Here is a 25,253-nt window from a genome sequence, read left to right as displayed (position 1 = left end):
CGGCACGTTTTATCTGTATACGTAATTCCGACAGGCCGTTGTAGCAGTTTCTGGACATAAATAAGAATTTTAGCGCGTAGCCGCGTCGAAATCCGTTACACTATCACATAAGGCGGGATTTATCGCGCCGTTGATTACGATTTACTAGACAAGAGTTATTTATAAGAAGTAGCGTTTTTGTAATACTAAGATATAATAACTATCTTTCGTATAAATGGCTAGTTGTTGTTTTGCAAACCTTTTTTTAAAGGTGTTAGTGTGTGACGGGACACTATCACTGCAGGCGTACAAACAGGGGTTTTCATTTCAAAATTGTGTCTTCCCTTGCAGCCGAGATAAATATTAAGGTAAGTTGGAATGCTTATACAATGTAAGGGATATTATTAAACTGAAACGAAATTTAATATTGATCTTCAGTGTTTTATAACACTCAATACCTACTGAAACTAAGATATTTTTTAGTAGTTAAAAAATTGTTAATATTATTGAGGTTAACGAAAAAGGAAAGTTTCAATTATGTACACATTCGCTTTATCTTATGAGATTGTACCACTACTAGTCTTGATAAGGGAAGAAATAAGAATGTTTTTATGTGAGTCGCGGGTTGAATGCGACGCGATTCACAAGAATTTCACGAGATTTTCCTCAGTTTTGTATGTACTTACACTGTTTGAGTATTGTGTGCAGTATTCTTTAACTTAATGCGTTATGTCTCTACGTATATGTATAATTGCATAAAATATTTCATGTGCGAATCTTATTGAATCCTTTGTGTTTTCATCTATACTAAAATAAATCTGCAACTGTAGAGTAGACGTAGTTTTCTATTTAATAACCTACTACATATTTCCATTCATTATTATAATTTAATTTGATTAAAGAAATTAAAAAGTAGTAGTAGCAATTTATAAAGGCGTCAATAACATATACACACGTGTACCGCTGTGTTTTAATTCAGTCTTGCTGGCAAGTTTGACATATGTATTGACCAATGCATTCATCTAGTAGGCCTTTTTTTAATGACAGTAGTTCTAACGAGTTTACAGGACCACAATAATAGGCTGCAGCACATTTTAGTGGGTAGTTTTTTCCTGCCCCATTGGCAAGATCAGCAAAGATCAAGATAACGAGAAAATCCCGTTTAGGATCCCCACATTAATTCATTATAATTTTATTTATAAGTAATGGTGCTCTAAGATGACGTCAAAGCCCGATCATAACGACTTATTTATTGAAACCATTAAGTCGAAGACCTGTATAGCTTTTCATTTGATCTATTTTTAACTTATTTATTGGCGATTTAAATCATTACTAAATGTCTTACACCTTAGACATGCAAGTTTCTAAACATAGAGTTTTTTCGTATATAAATTGCACACATGCACTATCCGAACCCTCAAACGCATATTTAAGGTTAAGAATATCTAAGAGTTATTTACAGAATTAATTTAGTATATTATAAGACATCAGCAGTTATGATTCATTATAAGCTATAAAGTCTCAGCATGGAGTATGTAACACTGTCACATCATTGTTCCCAGCTTGTTTTACGTTTCCATCAAAATCATCCTTTCTATATTAAGTAACTTATTAATTCAACACTATTATATAAATATATCTACAAATAAGGTATATCATTATGGTATAATGTACTTGAACGATGAAGAAGCCAAAATCCGACCATATGATTTAAGCGATCTTTTTCAGGCTAAATAAAGATACTATGAGGAATTTAAGAATCCTACACGTAATACATAAATGTTGAAGAGGCCATGTTGAAGAGGCCATTAATTTCCATAATATTTTGTTGTGAGATAGAGGACACATTGATATGTGTTAATTTACTCATTATTTAAATGCAATCAAAGGTGAGGTGAGGTGAGGCATTGAGCCTCAAAAAAACAGATGTGAAAATTAAGATACTACTTATAAAATATCTCTGACGAAAAGACTCGGGTAGAAAAGCGTCATTAAATCCAATAATAGAAGGTCATATTTACATGCCACTTAAAGTAACATGCAATTTTGAAGATCAAAAATGCGTAAGTTGAAATGTTTAAACTATTAAAAACTTGTACACGAGTCTCGGTTGCCAACCATTGCATATTGGTCTTATTACAGACACTAAAACAAAGTTTTGAATTGTACTTTATTGTGAAACTTCAAAATTTTATGACGTATGCTAATTTCCTCTTGAAATTTAATATTTCACTGCCTTGAAGATTTCGCGAAGTTTGAAAACATGAATACTTACTGTACTCGTATGTATCTACTTTATTTTATTGAAACTCAGTCGAGATGAGATTAGTTATTTAAGACAATTAGGAGGTACCCCTACCACATTTTTATATAAGCGCACCATGGCTCGATCTGAACTACCGCCGTACTGTCAAAACTCGTAGTGAATTATTCCGTTTATTGGTCGAACGTTAGTAGTAGTCAAACAAAATTAAAAAACGAAGCAAGGTTATGACCGGACGTCTGTCCGGCACGGGCACGTAAATCTATTTACTAAAGAATACAAATAATATCTGAAACTAAGGAAACTAAACTACACGCTGGTAAGAGGGACTGGCGGACTCTTCCGCTATCTGCTCAACCAACGAGTGTTTCTTGGACCAACATCTGGCCAGGTTATTTTAACAGCTTTGTATATATATATTGTTTGGTGACTGTAACTTTATCCCCTCAGCGATACCTTCGTATGAGCTTTCCATAGGTAGAACAACGATGCGCGTCACCGTTATCTCAGCTTAAGAAGTTTCGTTTCAACTTCTACTGATCGAGTTTCTTCATCAGGCCCACTATGCGTTTTCGTTACAATACCCCGTGACCAAACGTTGCGCGGCAGCATCCATAAAGATGACCACATCGCCGATCTTTACAGGCCTTTTCTTTACTCTACTTCAGTCGTAAAGAGTGAGTTTACTCCTTGATTACTTCTCTAGCAAGACAAATCTAATCGCGTCGTTTACTGTTCTTATTACGCGTCCCCAATGCAACACCTTGATGCGGGGCTCCTCGAGGAATGTATCGACATTCTGTCCGTTGAACTAGACGTAAGTTCTGGATTTCTGCAGTCCATTTTTCCATCGCTTTGTTGCGTTATCAGAGTATACAATTTTCTGCCGGCCTCGCCGCGCCGCCATTATTCTTAGTGCCAACAGAACTGAGTCCGTTGAAAGCGATGCGACTATCTCAATATGTACAGCTTTTGTACTTAGGCACCGAAATATCGCACCCCCCACCCCCCACCCCCCGTTTCCTGGACCAACATTTGGTTGCTAGATTCATTTACCAGCTTTCTCAACTATATTGTTTGTTGTCTATAACAATAGTTATGTTTATTAATATAGCATACAATATAGTATCATTTTATCAAATGCGTATCATAATTTTTCATTCCGCTGATGTCGGAGTTAGAGCATGTGATTGTTCAACCGTATACGGCAAAATAGTTTCGCTTCATAAAACTAGATCACTTTTTTCCTAAACGTTATTTGATGTTTAAGAAAAATTAAAAAAAAACTTAAAATTTACAGAAACCAAAGTTATCAAAACAACGTTTCACGTAAAGAATTTCCGGCTGAAAACATTTCCAAGTATCTGGATAAACTATTCTTACTTTATTATCCGGTCCATGTCGACTTTTCTCTTTTCCTCCTTCCGTAGTTTAATTAAAATTATATCAAACGTTCGGGCTGTTGGTAATTGAGCAGGATTTTTAACGGAATTTTCGCACCAAATTAGCTTTAAAAGGAATTCTCCAGTGTATTAAAGTGAAGATGATGGCACTAATTTGAAAAAATCTGTGGATTTCTTTAAAATGTGTTTCTGGATTAATTTCGGAACTCTTTACTTTTGTTGAATTCTTTATATTGCATAGTTTTGTAGAGAGTGAAAATTTATCGTATTTAATCAAAACATTTTTATGAACATCAAAATAATCTTACATAATAGTCATTGAGAAAATATAAATTCATTGATCGAGGAATGATTTCTCAAAAGATTAAAATCGAATTCAATTCCAGAATTCAAGCATGTGATAATAGTAATATAAAAAAAATAGCTAGTTTTCTTTGAACATAACGTTTCCTTTTTATATATACCCGCCATATTGATATGTCACGTTTGAAGCAATGATATTAAGGGCTATTCAGAATATTTCCGACATTTACCTTAGATTTTCCGTCACGACAAAATGAACATATTGTATTGTAACACGTTTAACGCATCTGTGAGTTTGGTTATAGCATGGTGTATAAACCGGCTTATATATGCAGTTCAGTGGCGCTACAATCTCTTTAGGTGTGGGCCTCAGATTTCTGAATATGTTACATGATAATTTCTCAATCTAATAGGCAAGTAGGTGATCAGCCTCCTATGGCTGACATGCCGTCGACATTGTGAGCCTAAGACATGTCGGTTTCCTCACGATGACTTCCATCACCGTTCGAGCGAATGTTAAATGCGCACATAGAAAGAAAGTCCATTGGTTGACAGCCGGGGATCGAACCTACGACCTCAAGGGTGAGAGTTGCACGCTGAAACCACTAGGCCAACAGTTCTATAAGCAGATACTGGCTGAAAAATAATAATTAATCAGACGCAGAAATAAGTAAGTTAATTAGCCTTAAATATCAATTATGATGTCTAATTGAACTATACGTGTTCAGACAAATCGATTTTTAGAGTTATATTATTTACACCGACTGTTGGCCCGACATCTAAAAAGTGTCTTGACCTTTCCAATAATAATAATTCAGAATCCCTACAATGCGGTTAATCGCCTCAGATTGAATAGGTTTCTTTGATTATTTATATATAACTTCAAAAAATCTGAAGGAGGAGGTTATCAATTCGACATGATTTTTTTCTTTTTTTAGTTTAAGTTGGTCTCCTCACGATGTTTGCCTTGCCTGTAGTAGCAAATGGTAATTTTGCCTGTAGAATAAAATTACACTGATTTACAGTCGTGATTCGAAAGACCTAATATTTGAGAGTCGCAAAACTGCTTATAGCTTAGCAACATAGGATTTTAAAATAACACACTAATTATTCATTGGCAAGATTTATGTTACATTATGTATATATACGTCGGAGCAATGCCATTGCTAGCTAAAATAAATTAAAAAAGTATTCTATATTATTGTTGATTTGTGGATCTTTTAATATTGGCAAATAGTATAAACCTCAGTTTTAAACTGATTAGGATTTGTTGTTGTTAATCTATGGTCTCTGACACATATAAAAACAATGACAGCTGACAATAATGCCATGTCTCCGACATATTCTCGTTTAATATTTCTGTGTGCATATATATATATATATCGATTTTCTGTATGGCAAAATACTTTAGATGGTTTTTCACAACTTCCTAACATAATATACAATATGTAATACATATTTTGTTTTTCGACTCTCAATTCTTTTTTTTGTTACACTAGAATGCAGCACTTCCGATCTGACGGGCAGTCTACAGCCTCGAAAACGAGTTGAGGATTGCAGTAGTCACTTTGTTTCATACAGATGCCTCCGTGTTTCTCACACCTTAATTCTTTGAGGGATACTGAAAGAAAGTAACATGAGCAACAGTGATGGAACAGAGAATTTATAATGATTGTCATTTAACTAAAGTTTTTGAGAACTTTAATAGCTATATATTGCTTTATGTTATTTAAAAAAATCACTAAACAGAAACCTATCTTTCTGTTCAATTATAATAAATCGGATTGACCACTGGTACAAATATTAGCATATATGTTTCAGTAAATAGAAAAAAGGCGTGTTAATACTCAATACTCACGTCCATGGCAGCATTCTACCCCTTGTTTCCGCTGTGCGGGGCAAAGATCTGGTTTTTCAGCCAAATGGCCTTTTGGACAGTCAGCAGCAACTGTACAGATACCACCTAGAGATGCGCATGGCTTCTCTTGAATAATAGAATCGATGATCCTAACTGGAATTGAGTATAACCAATTTTATTATTGTAAAGGTTTCAAGTATTTTTGTAATGAATAATTTCAGAAACCAATTCCATTCCATTTGCCAATAGAATACAATATTATTTCTGAGTAACATAGGCTATATTTTACCCGTAATATTTAAAAAAAAATGTCTAGCCGTGGAGATCCGAGATAGGCTTTAGTAAATGTTATTGTAAATTAACAAATGTCTAGTGATAAAATGTTACGGTATATTTTCTAATTTAAATATCAAACAATAATATAATAAATAAATAAATGAATGGCGCTACAACCTTTTTAGTTCTGGGCCTCAGATTTCTATATCTGTTTCATGGTTATTTGTAAATCGAATAGGCAAGTAGGTGATCAGCCTTCTGTACCTGACACACGCCGTCGACTTTTTTGGGTGTAAGGCAAGCCGATTTTCTCACGATGTTTCCCTACACCGTTCGAGCTAATGTTAAATGAGCTCATAAAAAGGAAATCCATATGTACACAGCCGGGGATCGAACCTACAATCTCAGAGATGAGAGTCGCACGCTGAAGCCACACGCCTAACACTACTCAAACTATAATATACCGATAATTTTTATTGTAATGTTAAGAGTGTATAAAAAAATGAGTGAATAAATTTACTAACTTATTACCTTCTAACTAATGCCTACAATATAAGAACAATGAAGACCTACTTTCAGTCTTATTATACATATGGAATAATTTATTTCTATATGAAACATATCAAAACCCAGATAAGTAGCTGAAAGAATCCAGTTTTTCAATGTGATGAATACAAAACAGAAAATTTGGATATATAATTAGTGTAAAATTCTTATAGAAAAGCTATACAAGTTGATGGTACTTCGCATGCGTGGAATCTCTATCCCCAATAATGTCAACAAACATTACGTTGCAACTAAATTCGCTGGTAGCTATTGACAATTGAATCTAGATTTAGTACTCAATAATGCATGTCCTTTATAAACTGCATAAAATATCGTTGTAAAGGCCAATAAACTTGACAATTGGATAATGACTTGTGATCGCGTATCTACGCGTATGTTGTACAAAAGTAAAAGGATTCAACAGTTAGGTGATTCTATTAAATGATATTCCTCAGATACTATTCATAATATATCTATCAAGTCCCAACTTCGTTTATACAAATCATTTGTTCATTACGCTTCAAAAACATGGCTTTAGGTCACTTCTAGTCAGCTACACATGAGAAAGAAAAGAGATCTGGCCTAGGCTCTAACTATATATCGCCTACATATGTAATAGATCTAATAGAAACCGCGGACTTTTTATATCTGTACAATAAAGTTCTTTTTTTAATTTAATAAAATGTTAGATAAACTCTCTGTATATCATTTTCTACCTTTTCTTTGAATTATTTAACCTTTTTTTGCATAAAACTTATATTACTATTACAATTGTATGTGTTGTTTTACTGAGACCTTATTTTTAAAATCAATTGTCAAGTTGGCAGAGCATTTTACTCTTTAAAAAATCAAATCCCAGATCTAAAAACTATCAGGAACTATAGAACTAACGTGTGTGCTTTGCTAACTTCACAGACACCCACTACACGGCATACATCTCATGATGCCCGATCGGAGATATTCAATGACATTTTTTTTGATATTGCAACATTACGTTTCACTTAATTATTTATGCAAACTATGTGCCGGTCATCCAAATATCGCCTACTTACGTTGATCGTTCGAATAACGTACGAGTATAATGACGTCGATGCGCGATTGCCATGTCAGTACTGATTATGGTATGTCAAATGTCCCATACGTTACAAAAAGCTAATGGCACTTTGATCGTGCCCATAAATTTTTGAAGTTATACTTCTTTTGGCGCGTAACAAGAATCCGACACCTCGATGTTAGCATAGTCAACATATTAAAATAAAAAATGTCCGTTTCTTTAATTATGTAGATTTTTTTGTGATATTGAAATAAACTTTATTTAACTAGATAAACTTTCAATGTATAAAATATCTTATTTCTATTATTAGTGTCGTTTTTTTACAAACGTAGAATAAAGCAAAAGATAAACATTTTAAAAATATTTTTATACTGTTACGCTAAAGTATAACTTCTAACACGTGTACATAAGTACACTCACGTGTTTTTATTTATCTGTATCGTTAATCTTTATCTTAATAGGCAACAAGGGCTGCCAGACATACGCCGTCAAGTTGAACAGTTTTACGGGAAATCTCATTTTAGTAAGAAGTTCATTGTATATGAAATGTGGCGCTACAACCTTATTAGGTCTAGGCCTCAGATTTCTGTATCTCATGATCATCATGATCATTTGTCAATATAATAGGCAACTAGTGATCGGATAATTTACGGGCAGGAGGTTTCCTGTGCCTGGCACACACCGGCGACTTTTTGTGTCGGTTTCCTCACCGTTCGGGCGTACATTAAATGTGCATATAGACAAAACACAAGTCGATTGATGCACAGCTGGCGATCAAAGTTACGACCTCAGGATTGAGAGGCGCACGTTGGAGCCACTAGGCACAAACATGAAACGTTTATTTTGTTGTTAGTCAAACCTAGGATTTCTCGGATATATGTAACGTATAAGTCACGGCAATTTTGTTACAGCATATAATATTTGCCATTTCACACCAATTTCCTGTATCAAATTAATACAAAAACAATCAGTCATTTAGCATGACTAATAAACAATAAAAATACTGTGCATATTATGTCGAATACCGGGACATTAACGAATTTTTTTAATGAAGTTTTGTCAATAAAAAAATATTGTTAATATGTTGATGTTGTAAACATTTAATTTGGAAGCAAACACCGACATAACATCATACACAACGCAAACCTACATATAAGCTTCTCTAAAATCGCACTTTCTTTAATAATTTTTCTTTTTCAGAGACATCTGTAACCTCTTTCTTAAAAAAAATAACAAACGATTAAAAACTTTTTACATTCACTAACAATTTTAAACGACATCTTCTCAATCTGTCCTATGCTAAAATGGAAAATATTTTTATTGTGAAACAATAAAATGTAGGTGGTATGTAGAAATTATTATCAAGTACTGTTAACATGTTAAAAGGAAGACACCAGCTGCATACGACATAAGGAATCCTAGTGTGGGGGCCAGAGCACATTATTTTTAAGTAAATATCCCTTTTTATTATATATATATATATATAATAACATGTATTATGTATTTTAAAGCTGGTGATTTATTTTGTTCACAAAATTATAATTGACAGGTTGTGAAGTCAACTCGGACATGGACAAAAGACATAATGATGAAATCACTACCAGCATAGATCCCATATATAGCAATGACGAGTGTATAAAAAATATTTAAAATAGGTGCGAATTTACATACTAGTCAAGTCCATTATTTGGTATCATATACCGAATTATATTGTTTAAAAAATATGGAGGTGAAATAAGCTTATAAAAAAACTACTCACAGTCCTCCTCATTTCCGCAGACGATATAAACAAATAAACAAATAATAAATACAGTCTTCATTGCGTCTGCGCTTGCGTCGAACGAAACCAAGAGTGATGCAATGTCTTGTGGGGATCGGCTTTACAGTGATTTCCTTGTATGGAACAATCGTAGTTAGGACAGAGTTATGGCCTTCGCTGTTCCTGACCGATAATAAGTGTAAATAATTGTAATTGGCGACAATTATTGAGGAAAATCATAAATATTTAAAATTATTTTGTATGCATAGTTTATATAATTGCATAATTCGCTTAACTAAAACATACATTTTCAAAGTCTAAAATTTATGTTCGTTAGCTGAGGGGTATCGGGTTCGATTCCCGGTCCGAGGACTTGTTTATTTATTTACTCTTGGTAGAATGCTGTCGCGACCGCAAGTTACCCCAATAGTGACGTGGGAGGTGTTTTAGTGGGTAGGGCTTTTAATGCGAGTCCCACACTCTGAGCGATAATTCGTACTCGTCAATTTAAAAAAATCTAAGACTTATAACATTTGATATGTAGCCAATTTTCAATCGTTGGATGTAGTTTTCTCCTTTATAATTAAATCTTCTAAATAAATACAACATTCTCGTCAATATTTAACTACGCGCAAAACTATCGACTACTGAAACAAATTTACTGCAAAAATGAAGCCTTTATAATCTTCTACTAAAAAGTGTGAATGAATTAGACCTAAAGCTATGAGACATTTTGAATATATACGACATATTAATAGGACGCTTAGGCGTTTTTCCAGCCTACAACCAAATAAACGCAAGTATTTTTATAATACAGCTAGCAAGCTTCATAATGGTATGACTAGGAAGCGATAGAAATAGTAAACGTACTAATTATTTATATATTTATGAAGAAATAAAGGAAATACACAACACAGATCGTTACCATTAAGTTTATTATATTTTCTATTAACTATTTCACCCATTAACACATTGGCTCATCTGATACAATGGAAACTCGTTTTGCCAAAGTCGAGAACAAACCCTAGGTTATAATAAGCATTTTATATATACAACAGTAAGCCAAGGAAGCAATTTTCATAATGGCCAAGCAACGTTCCTGCAACATCCAGTTAATTGAAACAAAGGCTTATAATAGGCTATCACGGAATCTTTATGCTCTGAATAGTATATAGTGTATTTTGTAACGCCCGACAGAAATTATCAAAGGGATCTGATATTCAGTATGGAATTTTCACTATATTCTTTGTGTGAAAGGCGAACAACAAATGATCTTAAAGAAATTGCTTTTAATTTTAAATTATATATAAAATTATTTAATATAACATTTTAAAATTTCTTAGCTATCTATAGATGCATGAAGAAAACCGCAAATTATTTCAGTGTAATTATTTTGTGAATTTTTTTTTCCTTATTAAGTTATTTTACCAGCATAAGATCTATCAGAATTAGTTGAGCCGATATGAAAATGTAAACTACTATTTACATTTTAACAACAGGGGTAAACGGGCAGGAGGCTCATGGACACTCAATGCCAGAGGGCTCGTGAGTGCGTTGCCGGCCTTTTAGGAATTGGTACGCTCTTTTCTTGAAGGACCCTAAATCAACTCCTTCAGTGGGCAGCTGGTTTCACATAGCGGTGGTGCGCTGCAATAAATGGCTTCAAAATATACGATTTTGTAATATAAAATAATGTTTTGTGTTAAAACAGTAAACAATGTATTTAGTTAACACGAGGGTGCGTGTTCGGACTCAAATTAAAAATACATAATAGTCAAGCTTTTTGATTTGAAGATTAAACAAAGAAATAACGCTTCTCTTTACATTTCATATTAAGACTGTATTTAACTGAAAATTGGATTAACATATGTTATTTTGCATAACATAAATATGTTACATATATTAAATAATATACATAAATTAAATATACAACATATGTTTAGTTTTGTCTTAATAACTGTGTATATCATGTATTTTTGAACTTCTTGCCTATCTTATATTATTTAATACTTTTTTTTCTTTACTCACAGTGGTTGCCTGGAAAAGATCGCTTGAAAGCGATAAGGCCGCCAGTTGCCCTCCATTTGATTTAATTGTTCAATTTTTATATTGTAATTTAACGAAGTGTTAATAAATAAATAATAATATGGCATTTCGTTTTAGCTACACCCCTTCATTCCACGACTACAGTCACTGTGATGTCAATTGACGAATTTATTTCGGCTGCAATATATATACAACTTTTCGACCTTAGACCTTAGGGAAGTGGTTAGAATAGTCGAGGATCCTTTAGGTTCACTATCTTTCCGTTGCGTTAGTAAAGTTGAAACAGTTTGTATGATTTGTAACATGTTTATATTTATAAATTAAGCGTTGTTAGGTGTGAAATTTCTCGTTTTTCCTTTGTACTGTACAGATATTATATGTCTACTTATATTTGCATAAAACTTTTTCAAACTATATAAGTGCAAACATAATAAAACTCTTCTTGTGTGTCCATCGCACACTAGAACTGCTCAAAACGTAACATATTTTGAATTTCATACATTTACTAATGGCGTTACAACATTTTAGCTCAGATTTCTGTATCTGTTTCATGATCTTTTATTTTTCTTAATAATGTTGATCAGTTTTCTGTGCTTAAAACATACCTCTACTTTAACAAAGTGATGTCGCTTAGGAGTTACGGACATCATATTTTTCTTAATTTATAGTTTGGCTATAAATTAAACCCAGGTATTTTGTATTACTAAGCCACGGAATCACCATTCCTTACTTGGAAAATCTATATCTAGGTTGAAAATAATAATTGTAAATGATATAGATATTGAAATAATTACTATGGCAGTCTTAATGTGCCTCGAAATCCCAGCGGAGAACAAATGAATTGGTTTTGCAAACGAAGCAGAAAGTTAAGGCTGTATACAAACGGAAAATAATGAGAAAATTATTAGTTAAAATTGACTCAATTTACAGAAAAGCCAAATATATAAAACGGTCTTGTAGTCGACTGTACTGTAGACTTCAGGTGATGGATCTTCTCAGTTCTAAAGGCTACAATCGATGAATGACGATGCTTCGGCTTCAGAGACATTGTGTTGGAACACACGCCACATATTTTTTATTATAAATGAATAAAACATTCTTCACTTAACTAGATGTTATGTTATACAGTGATTAAGTATTAAAAATAAAAAAAACGTGTGTCTACTTCTTTGGCGTAACAAGATAAAAATCTTTTAAAAAGATTTATTTTACGTTTGTTGAAAAAACGACACTAACAGTAGAAAAAACTAAAATGTTGACTATAGCTAACTTCAGGGTATAGGTCTCTTTCACGTTGTCGGTATTTTCTCTCATAATTTTTCCCTAAAGCTCCAAAAGAAGTAGAACTTCAATAGACCGAACCCGGTGGGTACATACAAAGTCATGTGAAATTATATGCTATTGTAGGTAAGCCGACTGAACCAGAGTCACAGTTTATACCCTCACTTGAATTCACACATGTGTAATATTTTCACTAATCTTTTCACCTTGCGGCATAGTTGCGGTACCTACACTTACATCGCAGCCTACATTTGAGTAAAGAAATATACAACGAAATAATATAGTCTAGTGCATATTCAGCCTACATGATCTCTCATTAGAGTGGACGGGCAGCTGGACCGCAACCGGTAATAGTTTCTGCGGTGGAAATAACGCATTTCTTGAACTCCGTGCTACCGATTTTAGTTTATCTCGTAATATATTTGGTATGACGTCAGTTGGAACTGCATCCCAACCGCAGATTCACACGCATAGTAGGTGCTTGTTCCCTTGAAAATAATATATATATGTTCTATGTATTCACATCGACAACTTCTAATTTTAATTATAGTAAATGATTTTAGATTTACTGGTTAAACATTAGTAGAGACTAATAAAATTGATGGGAATCCAAACTCTTTATCTGCATTAAATAATTGCCTACTTACTTGCCTATTAGATTGACACAATATCATGAAACAGATACAAAAATCTGAGGCCCAGACCTAAACAGGTAGTAGCACCACTGATTATATTATTTTTTGTAATAGATCAAGACAACATTTACAATGTACATTTTTTCACGAAAACTTGCTTACAAACACCCCTAGTTCTAATTTTACTAAGCCAAACAGAAAACCTTCGAGCTAAGTGCAAAAAAAAACACAACCATTATAACTGTATTATATTCAAATAAAACAATTACGAAGAGAAATTGTGTGAAAATACATTGAGATAGCGAAAATAGTATAAATTCAGAGGCATGGAGACAAGCGAGACTAGATAACAACTGAAAAACTATTGTGGATGTGAGCGCTTTTATTACTAATTTTAAATGTAAATTCAATTAACAAACCTTTATCTTTTTTACTCTTTGTTTTTTATCAATTATCACTGTGTAACTGTCTTATAGGGGTAAGGATTTTTGAGGTCTCAGGTTAAATCCTAGGTGGTGTAAAATTAAAAAAAAATGTATCGTGATTTATGTAACACCCTAGTGAAGCTTGTTGCAGAAAAGCAAAACATTAATTTATATTTTGTTTTTATTTCAATAATAGTGTCTTTTTTCGAATCAAATCCATAAATATTTTTGAGATAATGTTAGTATTATTACAAATAAGTGAGCAAATTTTTGAAATAAATAAAATAATTGTCTTTTCTTGACATAAAAGCAGACTGTCAAAAATAATGCATCTCAATTCTCCGGTAATAAAGAAATACATGATACTAAGGCATGCTTGTACCATGATTATTATTATTTATTTAGAGGTACATTAAAATATGTACTATTTGGTTAACAAACAGTTAATTTACTTAAAGCATTAACTCGTTTTATATATATTTTTGAATACGAACTCATTAGTATGCATTTCGTGTATTTGAGGCTTCAAACGTGACAAACTCACAGACGACGTGTTCAAGGGTTTATGTGTAATCTAGCGAATATCATCGCAAAATTAGAAGCAAGTATAACGTAAAATAATCCGATGATATAACATGATGAAATTCTACATGTATTGTAACTTGTATAACTACAAAATCATTGTCGTATTTGCTTAATACTGTCGTTACGTATGGCGGTTTTTTCGCGCTTAAATAATAATATTTGCGCAATAAAATAATATTTCAACAGATAGTTGTACAGTGACTAATTGAATTAATAAGCGATTGTTTATAATAATAATAGTTTAAATGGTAGATAATTTTGTCACATAAGTAAGCTACTATTAGCTAAGGGTGAATTTAATGAGTTTCATATATTTAAAGCCATTCAATTTAATCATAAAACCAGTTTCAGAAAATAAGAACTAAATTTGTTGAATATTTGAGTTTTTAACGAATTTTCGTGTATAAGTTTTAATATGTTAAAGCTACTACTACCTAGTCAGTAGGCTCTTTTAACATTTGTTACTTATAATTTTAATTATTTTCAAGTGTTTCAAATGATTCGTCTCTACACAAACAGCTCAATCGGGAATTTTCATCTAAATTTAGAAGACATTAACCGTGGTTACCTATACTTGGTTAAGTTCAAAGTTCAGGCGAAAACTTTTGCAATTACCACTTCTTAATACGATATTGTTGTCTTAAAGTATATTGTAATTACGGGCCTAATATTAAACATGTCTGAAAATTGTGGCTTTATACTCTATATAAAACGACAGATTTTAACATTTGTTAACTCTGTGTTAAGAGATAATTATGCGTATAAATTGTTAAAAGAAACTATTACAAACTGTAAATAAATAACGTGTTTATAGTTATGTTACGTCAAAATTTGTAACGTAGTATAAAATTCATAAAAGACCTTTCACCATATCATACGAGGTCAAAAATTACTCCAATATCCAGATCTAAAGCGGCTCAATGTTCATATATTTTTAATCTGTCAATAAAAACAGCTCATCTGCTGAACAACTTTGTGCCGAGCGGAACAAATTGCTTCCGGAGGCTCGCTGTTTGCATATAAACTTTTGTAATTAACGGATCAGTACAGTCGGCTGGTGATTGATGCCTCACTCACTTACTATTTGTACCATCGAGATTATTTTAAATAAAATATTATATTATCTGTGAAATAAATCTATGAATATTGCGTTTTAATTGCACAGTATTATGTGCTCATGAACGCCGCCTGTATCTATCAAGCCGAAATCAAGTGATATGATAGGATAGAAATTATTTTGTGCATAGAAGAAAAAAAACTATTTTAAATTTATAATTTGATATAAATGCACTGCACTATCTTATAAGGTAACTAACTGCCAACATTTCATAGTGATTTTATAGTAACACGGTTGTACAGTGGGATGTAATAATAATAGTAAGATCAATTTTTTTTGAGACGTAGAATTTTATAACCAACCATATCACCTGATGTCAGCTTGACGTCGATGTATGGGACACTCTGTATACGCAGAAGTAGCTAACACAAAATATGAGTAACCTCATACAATACGGTGACTACAAAAGCTGCTTAATGTGATTAATTCGATAAAATGTATAATACGACTTATACTCGAAAACACGCTTCAAATGTATACAAAAGAAATTAAACATACACACATTTCTCATTAAAACGCCGAATCTCGCTTGTTCGTCAATCGCTGGACAAATTCGTTTGGCGATTGGACACGGTCGGGACAGGAAATTAATACCCCAGGCGATATATTTTGTTTGGATAAAAGTTAAATAATAGCTAAAAATTTATAAGAGATTAATTCTTTTAAAATAACAATTGGAATGCAGCATAGTTATCTTTATAAACTCTCCAAACCCGGGTAACGTACATTTTAAGGTACTTGTCCCACTAGAATGTATAATAATAATCGTGTGTTAAAACCGATGTATACAAACAAACAATACAAACGACGGATTCCAAGTTCTTGCTTCCACGTAGCCAGAACAGTGCTGGCGAGTAATGCCGTCCATAAAAATATATTCATCATCAAGAGCAGTCAATGCGAGTTGTGCATGTACGTTAGCACTCCCTTATATACTGGTGTGTATTTACTGTTCCAGTTTCTACGTAAATTCCTCCCAACTCCCAAAGCATAACGGAGCCTCCGCCATTTCTTTGAAACACAATTCCGCATAGTGTTCCCGTGTTCGTAGCACTGGCTGGCGTCGGTCCTCTGTATACAAAGAGATTCCAGCTTCTTCAGGAAAGAAGACTTTATTCCAGTCTGCCAGAGTCCATGAAGCTAAATTTCGAGCAATCTATCGTCGAGTAACACAGTGCTCACAGAGTAACTTAGGGCCCTTGGCAGGCGGTAATTCCTGATAGCAGCCGAAAGCCCTCTTGACCTTCCACAAGCCAACTTTGACTCTTGTTACTTCTTCAAGGCTCTTCTACCACACTTGACACCTTACGATTCCGCAATGCCTGACTCACCACATCTCATCTCTTGGTTCTGTGCATATTTTTCTTCACGAACCGGGACATCTTTTGACCAAACCGTTCTTTTGATCTAGTTACCAAGTTCTCAGGATAGTTGAAAAACCCATAATTAACAGTTGAGATACATAAGTTTGTAAAGATATAATATTTGTTTATTTTCTTCTATTGTATCTTATGACGATACCCTGATTGTACGTGTTCCGGTCCGGTGGAGGAGAGGCTGGCTATCTGTCACTCAGGTATGTCACACTTCCAAATGTTATCATCTTAGTTTAATCATAATAACCTTCTATGTATATGTGAGAGAAGAAATAAAGATTATTATTATTTAATGTAAAAATAAAGATAAAATAATTTTAAAAAATAAATAATTGTAAAAAATCGTTGAAAAAAGTTAAATATATATATATATATATATATATATATATATATATATATAGCGAATTTGACAGACGTTTCCATGTACATATATTAATAACAGTCAAACTACCTGTTGCATTTTTGATAACACACAATTAAATTTTCTTGGTTTAAAGATTTATTTAACGAATTTCGTAGCGGATTTCTTAGTGGAATCAAAGTACGATTGACAAATATTTACAATATTGCCATTTGACAAGTATATAATAATATAAATAAATAATAAATATAATATATGCATAAAACATGTACTTTATACTACTGACTAGACAGTATATTTACAGTTTGTGAATTCCACTTTAGTCATGGAAACACATCAACTAATTCTGGCTGTAGGTATTTTGATTTTCACTCTAAAAATACACAGTCAATATACTAAAGGCACACGCACATAGCGAATATTAAGTTATTTACAAAGTCTATTTGAGTATCATCAAAGTACACAAAGTACCAAGAAAGCATCTCATTCGAAGGTTTCCTTATGATAATTTCCACAGTACAAAAGCCTTATTCGCAGTTAAGTAACTTTTCATGGACTGTTAGCTTTTACAGACGTGCTTGAATATGTGTTAAGCAAATTGTGTGATAAATTGTGAGTTTCTAGTTATATTTTTGCATTTGGTTAAATAAGTATGCCGTGTAACGGGGATTCAATTAAGGATAAATTTGTTTTTATATTATTATATAATGGTAATATGTTGTTTGATAGAGTGACATTGTTAAATACAAAACATTCCATAGCTAGTAATCTTTTAAATATTGTTTGGAAGTAAATAACGTATTCAGAAATTAAATAACGATATATACACAGAATACAAATATACAAAAAAAAAATATATATATATATAAGGGGAAACGGGCTGGAGGCTCGTCTGATGTTAAGTGATACCGCCCATGTACACTCAGTTTGCCAAAATGCTCGCAAGTGCGTTGAAGTCCTTTTAAGAATTCGTATGTTCGTTTATTAAAATCAACTGCAACTGGAAAATATATATTTATACGATAAAGGTATCTTTATGAAGTTTTTATAACAATAGGCTATAAAGTGACTACTGCAATTAAAACAATACAATATGGTTGGAAAACGTGAAAACAATATCAATGTTACTATCTGTGTCCCAAAATAGCTCAACCAATTCGGTTAGGGTTGATAAAAATGAGTTGAGAATGAGTTTAAAAAGTATAACAATGTTATATGGTAGTTTGTCGCTACTATTAATTAATATGTATGTGTAATTCCCTTCGTATAAGCTCGATCCAGAAGGTCTCTAACGAGAAGGTTCTGAAACGAGTTCGAAAAAACTTATGCAGAACATTAAACAACGAAAAGTTGCCTGGACCACGTGTTGCGCCACCAATACCACCTCCTTCAATTAAATATAATGGGTAAAAAGCATGTTGGTAGACGGAAGAAATCGTGGCTTCGTAACAATTGCACAGGACATGACACGCTTCAAGAGTCTGACGGCCAACCTCTAGTAACTCCATTCCACACTAAGAGAAAAAGAAGTAATTGCCTATGCATTTTATACTCCATGTTTGTTCATGTATATGATTATTATTTTCAGGACTAAATTAAAAAAAAATACTTAAATTGGTCCCACCGTCTTCGAATTTTGCGCGTAGCAATCTGCCATCTCATGATTTAAGACACAAAATAGGTAAAATTGTAGGTTTATTTTGTATAATTTTGCCCGATTTTATTTCGTAAAGTTGTGTAAATTGAGCTGTATAAATTACTTGAAACTTTTCGTCTGTAGCTAAAACTACAAATTTGATTAGTATAATCTGTTGTTATAGTAAATGTATATTAAAGTTAATTAAGTAAAAAGTCTTACTTTATATGTACATACAATTTTGCAAGCAATTTTATTAGGAGCCTGGTATATATTGTGATTTATGATATTATGTGGGGTCTCTCTTCATCTTTTACAGCATTTAAGATTGCTCGGATTAATATTTGCAGCTGAATTTCATCATCGGACGTAGAGGCAGTATACTGCCTCTACCAACGTTCTTCGTTCCAGAACTGAGCGATTTTAAGACAGTTTTACCGCGCGCCACCACTATGTGGTACTCGTAGATATCTACTAAAGTATTTCCAAACTAATTCGATTTAACTTTTTTAGGTTTCAGGTAAATAGCGTACCAATTCTTAAAAGGCCAGCAACGCACTTGCGAGTCTTCTAGCAATGCGAGATTTCATAGGTCCAACATCAGATGAGCCTCCTGCCCGCTTTTCGTTTTTATTTTAAACAAATTATTATTATTATTTATATCATTATCATTGTAGTATTGCTCGCGTAGACGCGTACACAAATAAAATATAAGCAAAATAATGAAATGTTAATAGATATTACTACATTTATATTTCATAGATATTATAACTTAAATTACCGATTTCAGATCATGTTGTCAACCCTATTACAACATAAAATCTCAAAATTGCAGTGTTCGTTCGCAACCCGTAAACTTTGCTACAGTTGTTACCGCTTAATGGTTGTAAAGGTATTATTTAGTGAGAGACTTTTGTTCCAGCTTAGTTGTAGGTTTGTTAAAACATTGTGGATTTAATAGGCTCAACAGTTGTGATTTCAATTAAATATGTCAAATTGAAAAAATTGTCACGAAATTATTCCTATTCATTAGTCACACGCTGCGTGTTGCAACATCGATGCGTCCTACCTGCACGTTTATAATAAAATATTGTACACATAGTTAGCAACTAATATTTTTATTTTATAAATAATTTCATAACACGATGTACATTACTAACCTACTCTAAAATTCCTCAATAAGTGAATGTAATTCTTTGAGAAATAAAGTATCTTTGAACCTAATATAATCAATTATTTAGAATATTTTAGATGTAAGATTTAAACGAAAGAAAGGGATAAAAGTATTTCCTTTAACTTTGATTTTGTTACCATTGAGGTAGAGAGCCGTGTGGTTCAAGGAAATAGGGGCTAATTAAAGAGTTATGTGGGCGCCGGTGACCATAGAGCTGGTACATTTCTGGCTCAACGAATAATTATCGCAATACAGTGAGGAAATGCTGTCGACATTAAACTGCCACAAGGACCAAAAAAAAATTATTTTATTTTTCTTTTTATCCATTTTTATTGTTATTACTATGTAGGTCAAGAGTGTCTAAATTAGTGTCTTTTGAATAATTAAATGATAACAAAAATTTAAAATATAAACTTAATGTACAATTTGAAGTATAGCAAAACTACAATACTATTGCAGTATACCATACTAGCATGGAGTTCAGCAACTTTCTTAAAATATATTATGCAAAATTTTAAGTCGATTTTTTTATGTAGAAGTCATAATATAAAGCATAGTGCATATTTTCTTTATTTCATGAATAAAGTATACTTTAATTATTATGGTGTGTGAGGGCTTTAAAATATTTTCTTTCTGAAACCTAAAGGGATGTAAACGCTTTGAACACATGACACAATGGAATTTTATCACCACCTGAAAGGTATAATAAATATAAAAATAAAATGTACAACAAATTTCAAAGGAAACTTTAGTTAAGAAAAATAAAAATTCTCGTAAAGCAGTGTCACGCAATTATAACATTTTTTTAACTTTATTAACAAAAGTTAATAATTGTCTGAAGAAAATTATCTAAATTAAATTTTCTATAAAAAAATATTTGTAAGTTTTGTAATAAATAACCAACACCAGCAAGCATCAGCAGGGGTCTAAGTTTTAAGAGTTTAAAGTATGATCTTTGTAACTGGTTATCACCATGCTATTATGACGGAGACGCGTAAATTTGAACGGCACACTTGGCTGACACAAATCGTAACTTTGGCCCTACTCCAAATTCAATAATGGCCCATGCGGAGTATAAGAATTAATGCTTAGGTCTGATAAGTTACTATACAGTTCGGCACTTTCGCTTGAAAAAACCCTATGAATCCTATATAGACTCACAAGTCACTCAAAGCACCGACTAGTGGGGCATAATGAACCTACTTCTACCTAAAAAATCGTGTGGTTTTGAAGTAACAGAATCTAATGTTGAGAAAAGGTAAAGAAATATAAAAAATAAAAACACCACTGCTTATCTCTAAAATCAAATAAAGCGTCCTTTATTATTTTTTTACTTTAAAAAATAATTTAGTAGTTGTATTTAGAAGGTCTTGGCTACCTCCAAGAAATAACTATAGCTTAGTAAAGATTGAATGATTGTGTTGGTACTGAAAAATATTAACTAATTTTTGGTGTTGAAAATTATGTAAACTAATATTTGGTCCTAACATATGAAAAAAACTAACATATGAAATTGGCGTTTTGTATAGGAGGAACAAAAAGACGAATATTTTTAAATATAATATATTTAATTAATCAAAGTATGAACCATTGTTTTCTATGCACTTTTGCCATCTCATAGGTAGTTCATTGAGCCCTTTACTAAAAAAACTAGTCGGACGGGAATCAATAAAATCTGTGAAGGCGATTTGGACTGCCCCATCAGAGTAATTTTTTTTCCCTTGCAAGAAGTTGTCCAAATTTCGAAAAAAATGGTAATCTGTTGGACCAAGGTCCGGGGAGTACGGAGGATGTCTTAGACATTCCAATTGAAGCTCTTCTAATTTGGTAGCTGTATGTTGTGCAGTGTGTGGTCTAGGGTAGTCGTGAAGTAGCAGTGGCGTGGAGCGATTGACCAACCTAGGTTGTTTAGCCGCTCGCTTTTCGATCATGGTTTGCAATTGCTGACAATAGACATCAGCCGTAATAGTCTGGCCAGATTTGAGAAAACTGCAATGAACCGGCACTAGTCCACCAAACGCTTACAAGTAACTTGTTTGGGGTTAATTTTCGCTTGGGGCAGGATTTGGCTGGCTGGCCATCCATCCAACCATTGCGCTGAGCGCTTCCGATTATCGTAAAGAATCCATTTTTCATCACAGTTCTTTATTCGGTTTAAAATACCTTCATTATTGTGCCGGTTCAGTAATGTAACGCAGCAGTCGACGCGCGTTTGCCGGTTTGCTTCAGTCAATTCGTGAGGTACCCACCTTTCAAGCTTTTTAATCTTGCCAATTTGCTTCAAGTGAATTAAAACAGTTTTATCAGTAACACCGCAGCCCGCAGCTAACTCGGACGTGGTTTGCGATGGATCGAACTCGTACTCGTAAATAATGCGATACTTTAAGTTTTCCATTTTGTAAAAAGAGTGACGCAAACAGAAAAAAACAAATGAATGACGGTCATCGAAGCACAAATACATGAGTAAATAGCTGTACAAATTGAATTTGGAATTCCTTACTAAAGAGAAGAACATCGTGACTAAAGTGGCCAGTACGAAATACGCCAATTTCATATGTAAGGACCTAATATGAAACAGTTAAAAAGTGTTATAGCGTTTAATGCAGTCATATCCGAGATTGATTTAAAATTAATTGTGTTTGTCACGTTACAACGGAATTACCTGGGCATGGCTATTTTTATATATTTTTATTTTATGCTATATTACAAAGCTTTTAATAGCATAGCGTGCTATCAGAAGCAAGTCCAACATTCACGCAACTTCAAATTCTAAGTAAATCTTTAAATTAGGTCTTATTTTTTGAGCGAAGGTTTTAAGTTAAACGCCTCGACGTCGCCGTAATTTAATTTGGAGTATAAAAGAAGCGCTGACAATATTATACGTCAATTAAAACAATTCGTATGGTAAAGCTTTAAAAGTACCTTATATTATATAAGATTTTAGTATGTATTTAAAAGAAGTTAACCTTTATAAATGTGTAATATTCCACGTCTTTGACTTTGATTATTTTCCTTCACAGGTAACTCTATAATCTTCCATGTTTAACATCGATTAATGAACTATGATATACCGCTTTCAGTTAGCAATCACCAATTAATTAATATAATAATATTAAAAGGTCCAAATATAGTTGGTATTCAAATAAGGGGGCAAAGTTGTGTTTTTATTCTGCTTTATTGTAAATAGATATTATTTCTATAGATATTTTTATACGAATAAAAATCAGAATTAAAGATGTTAGTATATATGGCTGGTATAATTACCTTAATGCTGGGAGGAAGCTAGGTACTTCTGTAATTTATTAAAATCTAAGTGCTATGACTAAGCGTATCGCTTCTACGCACCAGATTGAAAAATGACAAGCACCTCATCAATCATTCAGAACATCAGAGCCGTGTCTTTTTATTTTAAATACAAAGTCGTGACATCGCGATTCTGTTCTCAAAAAAATAAGATTCCAAAGTTTTGAATTAATGATCTTAATACAATAGTAGTCATATTTTTGAGAAAAATATAATAAGTTTGTAAGATTTCGTAACGCGTAATAACAGTAAAGCCAATAATTATTTACATATAAGAACACAATTTACAAATAAAACAACTGGCGCTACAGTTCTTGGTCTTCTGCTCAAATTTTTTTCTGAAGCCGACATAAGTATACGTCAAATTCCACACTTCTTACTTTTCCACAGTCACCTTCTGTTTAGACAACATAAACAAAACACGAATTTTATAGACCAACAAACCCACTTTCAATATAGAATGTGACCTAATGTATTCAACATATTAACAAAAATGGGAATTAGTGCAACACTCAGCAATTTTTTCGTAAATATTGCTTGGACAACTAAAATCTTACTGACGTGTTCTTACTTATATTTTTTCCCTTCAATGAGATAAAGCCACCACGGCTGAGTCAGCATTATTAGTATTAAAAAACTTATTTCAAACTTAAATAACGTTAAAACTAATTTTTATGTAATATGTGTATTCAAAATCACTTAAGCTAGGTTTTATTACTAGTGTCATTTCGGTTGAGTAGTTGGTCATATTTCATTCTCAGTATAACCGTCAGATTGATTTATAATCCCAAGAGCGTACCTGCGAAAATATATTTTTCCTACGTCGTGCGATGATCAATCATCATCCGAGTGTGTTTCGGATAGACTAATTGCCCCAGAATTACTGTTTCTTGCTCTTAAATGATAATACTTGAACGAAGAATGATATGATGGACAGTGACATGTAGTACCTATGTCAAAATGTATTTCTTATTACGTTATGACGCTTATATAGGCGCCTCTATAACTAGTATTCTTCTCGTATTATGGTAAATTTTTGATAATATGCAAACATCATGTTTATAAGACACACCCGCTTGTGCGTAAGTAATAAAAAATAATATGTACACCACATTAGAGTAACAGTGGAAAATTACATTAATTATATAGTACTGAATTTCATGTAAAATGTACAAAACAAAATTACTCATATGAAATATATATTATATTCGAATACGCGTCTAATTTTTTGTTAAAATCCAGTTCTTGTCTTAACCCAAGAGAATGTAATAAAGCGTGTTAACACCTCATAAAATAAAATTTTAAATAATGTGGTGACGTCAACATTGCATAGACCGCACCTGCTGCGAAAAACTTTTGAATAAACAGCTACGGAAAATTTGCCTTTGTCAGCGGTTGGAGCCATTAGAACTGACAACTGACTGACAAATTTCCGTAATTTTACTTTACTGCAAATCAACGAAGCACTTTAAAGATATGCTGATCGAAGTTTTATCGAGCTTAAAAAAGCTTTAAAGCTATATATTTATTTAATCCAGTACTTTTTGAACTTACAAATAAGAATCATAGAAGACTCTGTGGAAAAATGATTTAACTTATTTATTCCTAATTTTTTGCTGCAATGCATAGAATGATTTTCTCTTCATAACACAAAAAAGTATTTCAATTAATCATACCAGTCATTGTTTATGGTGAAGTTTTGCGTTGACCCTACTAGAGCCATGTTCCAGACTCATGTGTTTTGCTCATTTTATTTAATTTTGGTATTAATATATTTTTTCTTATACTAATAGGTATTCAAAACATATTGGCCAAAAAGGAAACTCGAAAACTGATCAATGTTATGAAACGTAACGAAATAAAAAGAAGGGAC

General features: G+C 32.7%; 1 protein-coding gene across 1 annotated transcript; it reads right to left on the bottom strand.

Moving 5' to 3' along the window:
- Nucleotides 1-5,058: 5,058 nt before the first annotated feature.
- Nucleotides 5,059-9,599, bottom strand: LOC123708682 (U-scoloptoxin(19)-Sm1a-like). The gene is made up of 3 exons (XM_045659507.1): nt 9,442-9,599; nt 5,807-5,959; nt 5,059-5,569 (listed from the first exon to the last, which is right to left on the bottom strand). The coding sequence occupies exons 1-3, from the start codon at nt 9,500-9,502 to the stop codon at nt 5,439-5,441; spliced, it is 345 nt and encodes a 114-aa protein (XP_045515463.1). The 5' UTR covers nt 9,503-9,599; the 3' UTR covers nt 5,059-5,438.
- Nucleotides 9,600-25,253: the final 15,654 nt, after the last annotated feature.

This window comes from Pieris brassicae, chromosome 4 (genome assembly GCF_905147105.1).
Source record: "Pieris brassicae chromosome 4, ilPieBrab1.1, whole genome shotgun sequence".
Taxonomy (NCBI): Eukaryota; Metazoa; Arthropoda; class Insecta; order Lepidoptera; family Pieridae; genus Pieris; species Pieris brassicae.
The sequence above is the reverse complement of the archived record's forward strand: the minus strand, read 5'-3'. Positions and strand labels throughout refer to the sequence as shown.

Excerpts from the sequence above, each read along its gene's own strand:
- LOC123708682 (XM_045659507.1), bottom strand. The coding sequence starts at position 9,502 with ATGAAGACTGTATTTATTATTTGTTTATTTGTTTATATCGTCTGCGGA. Across the intron at positions 5,960-9,441 it reads CTGCGGAAATGAGGAGGACT|TTAGGATCATCGATTCTATT; the intron begins GTGAGTAGTTTT and ends ACTCAATTCCAG. Across the intron at positions 5,570-5,806 it reads GGTAGAATGCTGCCATGGAC|TATCCCTCAAAGAATTAAGG; the intron begins GTGAGTATTGAG and ends ACTTTCTTTCAG.